The 9,720-nt window shown below is 41.9% G+C and overlaps 1 protein-coding gene across 1 annotated transcript; it reads left to right on the top strand.

Annotated features, from left to right (window-relative positions):
- The first annotated feature begins 2,354 nt into the window (after positions 1 to 2,354).
- Positions 2,355 to 9,207, top strand: NUDT7 (nudix hydrolase 7). The gene is made up of 4 exons (XM_060788377.2): positions 2,355 to 2,425; positions 5,170 to 5,323; positions 6,359 to 6,517; positions 8,670 to 9,207. Exons 1-4 carry the CDS (start codon positions 2,388 to 2,390, stop codon positions 9,036 to 9,038), a joined length of 720 nt encoding a protein of 239 aa, XP_060644360.2. The 5' UTR covers positions 2,355 to 2,387; the 3' UTR covers positions 9,039 to 9,207.
- The last annotated feature ends 513 nt before the right edge of the window (positions 9,208 to 9,720 follow it).

The raw sequence follows: 9,720 nt of genomic DNA, 5'->3' as shown, positions 1-9,720 counted from the left end.
CAAATCCCCATACTAAGTCTATGAGATGCAAAAAATTAAGAGTCCCTCCAGAACTGTAAGCACTATCTCAAGCAAATATTGACAATTTATTCACACTGTCATTACTTGCAGCAATAGCCGATGTAGTGAAGCAACCAAGTTGAGTGTGTGTGTGTTGAATGCTCTCATTAAGGAGGCCAGACTTGGTGGAGGTGGTAGACAGGGGCGGAGCTGCAGGCTATTGAAGGCTGCTCTGCCCCCTGCTGTGCTCTTTGCTTCAGCGTGAGCTAGGAGGCAGGTTTCAACCCCCCCCCCCCCCCGGTCGCCGAAATTTTCAACCCCCCCCCCCCCGAAATTGTCAACCCCCCCGAAACTGTCAACCCTCCCCGAAATTTTTTTCTGGCTACGGCCCTGCTGGTACTTCATGAAACAACATGTCCCTGGTGCTTGACCAAGCTACAAATTCCTCGTGCTTTACCAAACTACATTTCCCTGGCGCTTCATCAAACTACGTACATATCCCTGGCGCTTCACCAAACTACAAATCCCTGGCACCATACATATCCCTGGCGCTTCACCAAACTACAAACCCCTGGCACTTCAGAAAACTACAAACCCCTGATGCTTCACTAACCTACATATCCCTGGCACTTCACCAAGCTAAATACATATCCCTAGCGCTTCACTAAACTACATATCCCTAGTGTTTCACCAAATGATAAATCCCTGGTGCTTGACCAAACTACATGTCCCTGGTGCTTGACGAAACTAGAAATTCCTGGTGCTTGACCAAACTACATATCCCTGGCGCTTCACAAAACTACAAATCCCTGGTGCTTCACTAAACTACAAATCCCTGGTGCTTCACCAAACTACATATCCCTGGCGCTTCACAAACTAAAAATCCCTGGCACTTCACTATACATATCCTTGGCGCTTCACAAAACTACAAATCTCTGGTGCTTCACTAAGCTACATATCCCCGGTGCTTCACTAAACTACAAATCCCTGGTGCTTCACCAAACTACATATCCCTGGCGCTTCACAAACTAAAAATCCCTGGCACTTCACTATACATATCCCTGGCGCTTCACAAAACTACAAATCCCTGGTGCTTCACTAAGCTACATATCCCTGGTGCTTCACTAAACTACAAATCCCTGGTGCTTCACCAAACTACATATCCCTGGCGCTTCACAAACTAAAAATCCCTGGCACTTCACTATACATATCCTTGGCGCTTCACAAAACTACAAATCTCTGGTGCTTCACTAAGCTACATATCCCTGGTGCTTCACCAAACTACATACATATCCCTGGCACTTCACAAAACTATGTATCCTGGTACTTCACCAAACGACAAATCCCTAGTGCTTGACCAAACTACATTTATTTATTTATTTATTATTTGAACTTATATGCCGCCACTCCCCTGGGGCTCGGAGCGGCTTACATGTCCCTGACGCTTGACCAAACTACATATCCCTGGTGCTTCACCAAATGACATACATATCCCTGGCGCTTCACTAAACTATGTATCCCTGGTACTTCACCAAACTACAAATCCCTGACGCTTGACCAAACTACATATCCCGGGTGCTTCACCAAATGACATACATATCCCTGGCGCTTCACTAAACTATGTATCCCTGGTACTTCACCAAACTACAAATCCCTGACGCTTGACCAAACTACATATCCCTGGCGCTTCACTAAACTATGTATCCCTGGTACTTCACCAAACTACAAATCCCTGACGCTTGACCAAATGACATACATATCTCTGGCGCTTCACTAAACTATGTATCCCTGGTACTTCACCAAACTACAAATCCCTGACGCTTGACCAAATGACATACATATCTCTGGCGCTTCACTAAACTATGTATCCCTGGTACTTCACCAAACTACAAATCCCTGACGCTTGACCAAACTACATATCCCGGGTGCTTCACCAAATGACATACATATCCCTGGCGCTTCACTAAACCATGTATCCCTGGTACTTCACCAAACTACAAATCCCTGACGCTTGACCAAACGACAAATCCCTATGTACATATCTCTTGTGCTTCACCAAACTACCTATCCAATCTCAAGTAGTGACAAACTGCATTAATTCCAGGGTGTAGGCGCAGCACCCTCAGTGAGCCAGTCCTATCTCTCAGCCTATCCCAAGCCAGCTTTCACCCCCGCTTCCTCTTCCTCCCTTCCATCTCTGCTTCATCCCTGTTCCCGCCTTTTCGGCGAAAGAGCCACTCGCAGGGCTTCGTGTGGGAAATCTGGCGTCCTACTGGACGACGAGGGGAGGCGGGGCTGCCAATCAGGAGGCAAGAGCCAATCGGCTGGCAGGAGTGAACGCTGCGGCTGGGAGAGAAGCGAGACTTCCGCCTTTTCCCTTTTCCAAAATGGCGGCTGCAGAGGTTTCGGGGGAAGGCTGGGGAAGGTAACCCCTGGAGAAGTGATTGACAGGCCGCCGCCCCCGCCCCCTGCCCAGAGAAAAAGGCGGGAAAATGGGGCAGGGGGCGCTGAGGGAGGAATGAGGAGCCTTTCTTTTTATGACTACAGACAACAACAACAACTGCTGATGTTATTATTGTTATTGTTAGTTTTTATACCTGACTTTCCTCAGGAAGGAAGTTTCTTTTTGGCTCTTCCTTCCTTCTTTCATTCCTTCTATTTCCCTCATTAACGTCCTCCCTCTTCTTTCTTTCCTTCCTTCCCCTCTTTTCCTTTCTTCTCTCCCTCCCTCCTTCCCTTCCTTCTTTTCTTGCTTTCCCTTCCTCATACCTTTCCTCATTTTCCCTTCTTTCCATTCTCTTTTTCTTTCCCTTCTTTTCCTTTTCCCCCTTCTGTTCTCTTTCTTTCCCCCTTTCCTTTCTCTTTCTTTCCCATCCTTATACCTGTCCCTTTTTTCCTTTCCTTCCTCTCTCTTTTTCTTTCCCTTTACTCCTTTTCTTTCTCTTTCTTTCCCCTTTTCTTTCTCTTTCTTTCCCTTCTTTTCCTTTCTTGCCTTCTGTTCTTTTTCTTTCCCCTTTTCCTTTCGCTTTCTTTCCTTTCCTCATTCCTTTCCCCATTTCCTTTCCTTCCTTTCTCTTCCCCCCTTCTTTTTCTTTCTTCCCTTCTGTTCTCTTTCTTTCCCCATTATCCTTTCCCCCCTTTCTCTTTTTCTTTCCCTTCTTTTCCTTTCTTCCTTTCTGTTCTCCTTCATTCCCCCCTTTCCTTTTTCTTTCCCTTCCTCATACGTTTCCCCCTTTTCCTTTCTTCCATTCTGTTCTGTTTCTTTCCACCTTTCCTTTCTCTTTCCCTTCCTCATACCTTTCCCCATTATCCTTTCCCCCCTTTCTCTTTTTCTTTCCATGCTTTTCCTTTCTTCCTTTCTGTTCTCCTTCATTCCCCCTTTCCCTTTCTCTTTCTTTCCCTTCCTCACACCTTTCCCCCTTTCCCTTTCCCTCCTTTCTCTTTTTCTTCCCCTTCTCTTTCTTTCCCCTTTTCTCTTCTCCTTCATTCCCCCTTTTCCTTTCTCTTTCTTTCCTTTCCTCATACCTTTCCCCCTTTTCCTTTACTTCCTTTCTCTTTTTCTTTCCCTTCTCTTTCTTTACCCCTTTCCTTTCTCTTTCTTTCCCTTCCTCATACCTTTCCCCCTTTTCCTTTCCTACCTTTCTCTTTTTCTTTCCCTTTCTTCCCTTCTGTTCTCTTTCTTTCCCCTTTTTCTTTCTTTCCGTTCCACATACCTTCCCCCTTTTCCTTCCTCCCTTTCTCTTTTTCTTTCCCTTCTTTTCCTTTCTTACCTTCTGTTCTCTTTCTTTTCCACATTTCCGTTCTCTTTCTTTCCCTTCCTCACACCTTTCCCCCTTTTCCTTTCCTTCCTTTCTGTTTTTCTTTCCCTTCTCTTTCTTTCCCCTTTTCCTTTCTCTTTCTTTCCCTTCCTCACACTTTCCCCCTTTTCCTTTCCTACCGTTCTTTTTCTTTCCCTTTCTTCCCTTCTGTTCTCTTTCTTTCCCCTTTTTCTTTCTTTCCCTTCCACATACCTTCCCCCTTTTCCTTCCTCCCTTTCTCTTTTTCTTTCCATTATTTTCCTTTCTTCCCTTTTCTTTCTTTCCCCTTTTCCTTTCTCTTTCTTCCCTTCCTTATACAATTCCCTCTTCTCCTTCCATTCTCTTTTTCTTTCCCTTTTCCTTTCTTGCCTCCTTTTTTCTTTCTTTCCCCCTTTCCTTTTCCTTCCTTTCCCTTCCTCATGCCTTTCCCCCTTTTCCTTCAATTCTCTTTTTCTTTCCCTTCTTTCCCTTTCTTCTTTTCTGTTCTCTTTCTTTCCCCTTTTCCTTTCCCTCTATTTCACTTCCACATACCTTTCCCCCTTTTCCTTTCCTTCCATTCTCTTTTTCTTTCCCTTTTTCTTTCTCCCCATCTGTTCTCTTTCTTCCCCCTTTTATTTCCCTTCCTCATACCTTTCCTCCTTTTCTTTTCATTCCTTCCTCTTTTTCTTTCTCTTCTTTTCCTTTCTTGCCTTGTTCTCTTTCTTTCCCTTCATCATACCTTCCCTCTTTTCTTTCCTTTCTTTCTCTTCTTTCCCTTCTTTTCCTTTCTTGCCTTGTTCTCGTTTTTTCCCCCTTTCCTTTCTTTCCCTTCCTCATACCTTTCCCTTTTCTGTTCCTTCCTTTCTCTTTTTCTTACTCTTTTTCCTTTCTTGCCTCCTGTTTTCTTTCTTTCCTTTTTCCTTTCTTTTCCTTCCTTTTGCTTTTTCCTTCCCTTCTTTTCTCCCCCCCGCCCCCCTTCTTTTCCTTTTATTAACCATCAACAAATGCCATCTACCATAATGTCAGAATACCCACAAGCTGAAGTTTTGTGCCTGGCTTCACTGCTTGTGTCTCTATTACAAAAGAATACCAAACGTGCCATTGAATTGCGAACCAATAAGATACAAAAAGCCCTGGGAACATAATCTTTAGTGAAGTTGGAGAATTGTAGCATTAACTATCACATAATTGTGATAAAAATTTATTGGAAACGTTAATATTTAGAGATCAGTAGTAATTATCGTTATATTTGCCTCACTTAGAAAGCATGGCACCCACAAGACAATGCCATAAACTCCCCAATTGATAAACCCCAAGGTATCTTCCTATTCTTCATATTACTCAACTGACAAAAAAATGAAAAATCTCTTTATCCATTTTTTTAAAATTGTAGAATGAATCTGAAAGATAAAGCAAAGCTGCAGTTGAAGAAATTTGACATCGGAGAGAGATTTTCCCATTTTCCAGGGAGAAAGGCCTCTGTTCTTCTCCCACTGATGATTAAGGATGGAGAACTACACCTTCTTTTCACAGTGAGATCAATGCAGGTATGAAGGTCTGAATATCAAAACCCATTCCATTCATTCTTTGTAAGATGTGGTACCATGCTTTTAGGCCATATAAGATCACTGAAGCTGCATTGTAAAAATGAAACAGCGATAGAAGTAAGATATTTACTTTATTGGTGTTGCGTGGTTGAAACATTGAAGCTGTATCTTATATTGAGTAAGTATAAGTATAGATTTCACAGCACAGAGATCAGGGTCTGAGTGAAAGATAAAAGATAAGGTAAAGTTTTCCCCTGACATCAAGTCTAGTCGTATTTGACTCTAGAGGTTGGTGCTCATCTCTATTTCTAAGCCAAAGAGCAGGCATTGTCTGTAGACACCTCCAAAGTCATGTGGTCAGCATGACTGCATGGAGCGCCATTACCTTCCCACCTATTGATCTGCTCATTCCAAAAATATAACATTAAAGGTTGCCACATTTGCAGTCGTATCCCAAAAAATCCAAGCTAAATTAGTAAACACAGCAGAGGCTAGAAATAATAATAATAATAATAATAATAATAATAATAATAATTTCATTTTTATCCTGCCCTATCTCCCCAAGGGGACTCAGGCCAGCAAAAATTCCATTTTTTTTAATGTCAGGAGTAACTGGAGAAACTGCTTCTGGTGAGAGAGAATTGGCCATCTGCAATTATGTTGCCCAGGGGACGCCTGGATGTTTCACCATCCTGTGGGAAGCTTCTTTCATGGGCTATGGCTAGTACAATAAACCATTCATTCATTAATTCATATTGATCTACTCACAATTGCATGTTTTCGAACTGCTAGGTTGGCAGAAGCTGGGGCTAACAGCGGGAGCTCATCCCGTTCCCCGGATTCGAACCAGTGACCTTTCAGTCACCAAGTTCAGCAGCTCAGCGCTTTAACCCACTGCTCCACTGGATAAAAGATATACAAGCCTTTATATTTTTAGATGGAAAAGGCTTTTCTAGAATGAGTTCATGGCCAACCAAGATCGTGTTAACTGAAGTTAATACTACCAGTGAACAAATGTCTTTTTCTAATTCCTAGCTGAGACGATCACCAGGAGACGTGTGTTTTCCAGGAGGCAGAAGTGAACCAACAGACAAAGATGAAATAGACACAGCTCTACGAGAATCCCAGGAGGAAATAGGGCTGCACCCTGAACAGGCTGAAGTCATCTGTCGACTTGTGCCAATACTAGACAAAGTAAAGTTCAATTTGTTCCAAATAAGATAGGTTTAAAAGGAGACTTGGCAAAGTGCATTTTAAGTGTAATTCTATATATCTATATATATATAGAGAGAGAGAAAGAGAGTGATATATATGTATGTATGTATGTATAAGCTGTACCTGCCACGTGTTGCTGTGGCCAACCTTCCCTCCCTCTTTCTTTCCTTCCCTCTTTTTCTTTCCCTTCTTCTTTTTTCCTTCTCTACCTGTTCCTTTTCTCACTTCCTTTGCTCTTTGGTTACATCCTTCCTTGTCTCCTTCCTTCCTTCCTTCCTTCCTTCCTTCCTTCCTTCCTTTCCTTCCTTTCCTTCCTTCCATCCCTCCCTCTTTCTCTCTTTCGTTTCTTCTATCCTTCCTTTCCTCTTTAACTTTATTATTTCCTTCTCTCCTTCCTTCCTTCCTTCCTTCTCTACCTTTCTTTCCTTCTCTCCCTCTTTTTCTCCTTCCTTCCTCCGTTCCCCCTTTCTGTGTAGGTGTTTTGTGTGTGCATATATGTGTATATATTTCTGTATATATTTGTGTATATGTGTGTTTGTGTATATATGTAGTTTTGTGCATGCGTTGTAATTTTTATTTTATTTTATTTTTTGCTTTTAAAGTCTCTTCTGCTGTATTTTTCAGTGTTTTTATAAGTGATGTTCACTCGTTGGCCTGATAGGTGTATTGTGTCCCAATGTGGTGCCAATTCGTCCAGTGGTTTTTGAGTGATGTTAATCCCACAAATGGACATTACATTTATACACACACACACACAAACATACACAAACTTTGCATAGCATAGGGAAGGGTTAATGCCACTGTGGTATTTGTTTCACTGTCTACCCGTGTTTAGATGGTTTCACCTCACGTTCTGTGCCTGTGAGAATTGGATTTTCAAAAAAAATTGCTTGTGGAAACAAGGATTATTTATTTATTTACTTACTTACTTACTTTATTTGTATACCGCTCTTCTCAGCCCTTAGGCGACAGGATTGGTGAGAAAGCCTCAGTAGAGACCCCTTTTCCTCATGATCACTCTTTCAGGGGTGACATTCCTTTCCAAGGGGTAGATTTCTCCCCCTTTCAGTTGCATTTCCCCCATTCTTATCAATGAGTTGTTTGTAAACCAGATATTTGTAACTCGGGAACTGCCTGAATATATATATATACATACATACACATACATATACATATGCATATACACATACATATATACACACACACACACACACACATATATATATATATACATACATACATACATACATACACACACACACACACATACATATGTGCATGTGTGTGAATCACCCCTTTCTCTGAGCGGAGTAGCAAAAAGCAAGATCCTAGTTCATCCGAGGAGACGCTAAAGGAGGCATAAACCCTCTCTACTTTCTCCACTGTAGCAGCATGTCTGACATTTTTGAATGCCAGGTGGAGAAATGGCATTCCCTCCATGGAATGACCATCAACTTATTCATGGGTCATACAAAATATTTAACTTTGACCCTGAAACCTGCCCTTAATTTACATATTAAATTGACCTATACATGTGTATCTATATTTCATATTTCCTCACATAATAGTCGCACCCCTATTTTGTGGTTCGACTATTATAAAACTGAGAAACTCAGAGACCCAAAGACAGTTTAAATGAACACCGAACTGTTCTTTGCTGCCTTCCCTTTCAAAGACAGTTTGAACACAGAGCTCTCTTCATCTTGGGGGTAAAACAGTTTTTTAAAAAACACAAGACGAATCCAGTAAACAGAAGACCCCAATTTTTTTCACCATGTAACAGTCGCATCTAATTTTTTTCCAACAAAAAAGTTGGTAAAAAGTGCAACTATTTGGCAGTGAAACAAGATAGTCCATATAATTAAATCCTGAAGATGTTTAAATGGGATGTTAGGAGCTCCTTCCCTGAGCAGTCATTGACTTTATGACTCTATAGTTCTTATGATAGCCTCTAACAATTGACCAGTGCTTTTTGGTCTGTTATCTACTTAGATCTATGAGAGCAGCTCTCTACCTTCAGACTAGAACTCTTACCCATTGTCCCTTGGCTGAACCTTTGTGCCACTGTTTGGAATGTATTGCTGTGACTTCTAGATGCTTTAAAGAGCTTCACACCTTGTTTTCATTTCAGACCGATTCCTTGGTAACTCCAGTTGTAGCCTTTATAGACGATACGTTTCACGCCCATCCTAATCCCGAAGAAGTGAGTGATACGTTTTCTATGCCACTGGAGTATTTCATTCGTCCTTCAAAGTACAGTGGCGTAACTGTACCACTAAATGGACTTCCATATTTGGTGCATACCTTTGAATATGATGATCCAGAGCGTAAGAGATCTTTCAGAATAGTGGGACTCACAGCACACATTGCAGTGTTCCTTGCTCTTGTGGTTTTTGGAGAGAAACCAACATTTGAAGTTCCGTATGATCTTGAGAACTTGAATTCTTCAGCTGTGAACCTTTTCATGGAGTGGTACAACAATGCAAAAAGCAAACTCTGACTTGTGGAGTTCATTTCTCCCACTGGAACGGATCCTCCAATTCAATGCTTCCTTCAGTTTAAATACATTCCGTTACATATTAAGTGTAATAACATTACAATGTTATGGATCTGTTTTAAGGTATTAATATCCTACATGAAATAAAATTGGTTTGTGGTTTAGAGTCCTATGATCTGTTGTGCATCATCTTTCTATCCATGTGTCAGTGTAGTATATATTAGCTATCCATTTTGTTTTGTTTGTAAATTGGTGCCACAGTGGCTTGGTTCCAGCCAATTGGCTTTTTGCCAGTGAGGTTGATCTTTGTGAATTGGGCTGCTAGTATGGGTGCCCACCAGTGTTGATTGGTTTTGATGAGTTCAGTGGGAACATGGTCGATGCCTGGGGCTTTTCCATTCTTAAGTTATGAATTAGGTTGATTATGGTGTCGACAGAAACTGGGTCTCACACAAGCAAGGTGTAATGAATCCCTTACCTTAGCAGGCTAGCTTAGGCCTAAGGACGTGGGCCTGGCAAAGCCATGGCATCCATGTTAGGAAAGGGAGACAGGGAGATGCCATCTTAGGTTAGGTTTGCCTTGAGGGGGCGTGTTCTAGTCTTGGAGGGAAAGTTAGAAGGCTAGGATTGGTTAGGAAGATGGGGGCGAAGCCTAAGTGATCTAAAGGAAAAGGTGTCTTTTAAA

Source organism: Anolis sagrei, chromosome 8 (genome assembly GCF_037176765.1).
Source record: "Anolis sagrei isolate rAnoSag1 chromosome 8, rAnoSag1.mat, whole genome shotgun sequence".
Classification (NCBI taxonomy): domain Eukaryota; kingdom Metazoa; phylum Chordata; class Lepidosauria; order Squamata; family Dactyloidae; genus Anolis; species Anolis sagrei.
The sequence above is the reverse complement of the archived record's forward strand: the minus strand, read 5'-3'. Positions and strand labels throughout refer to the sequence as shown.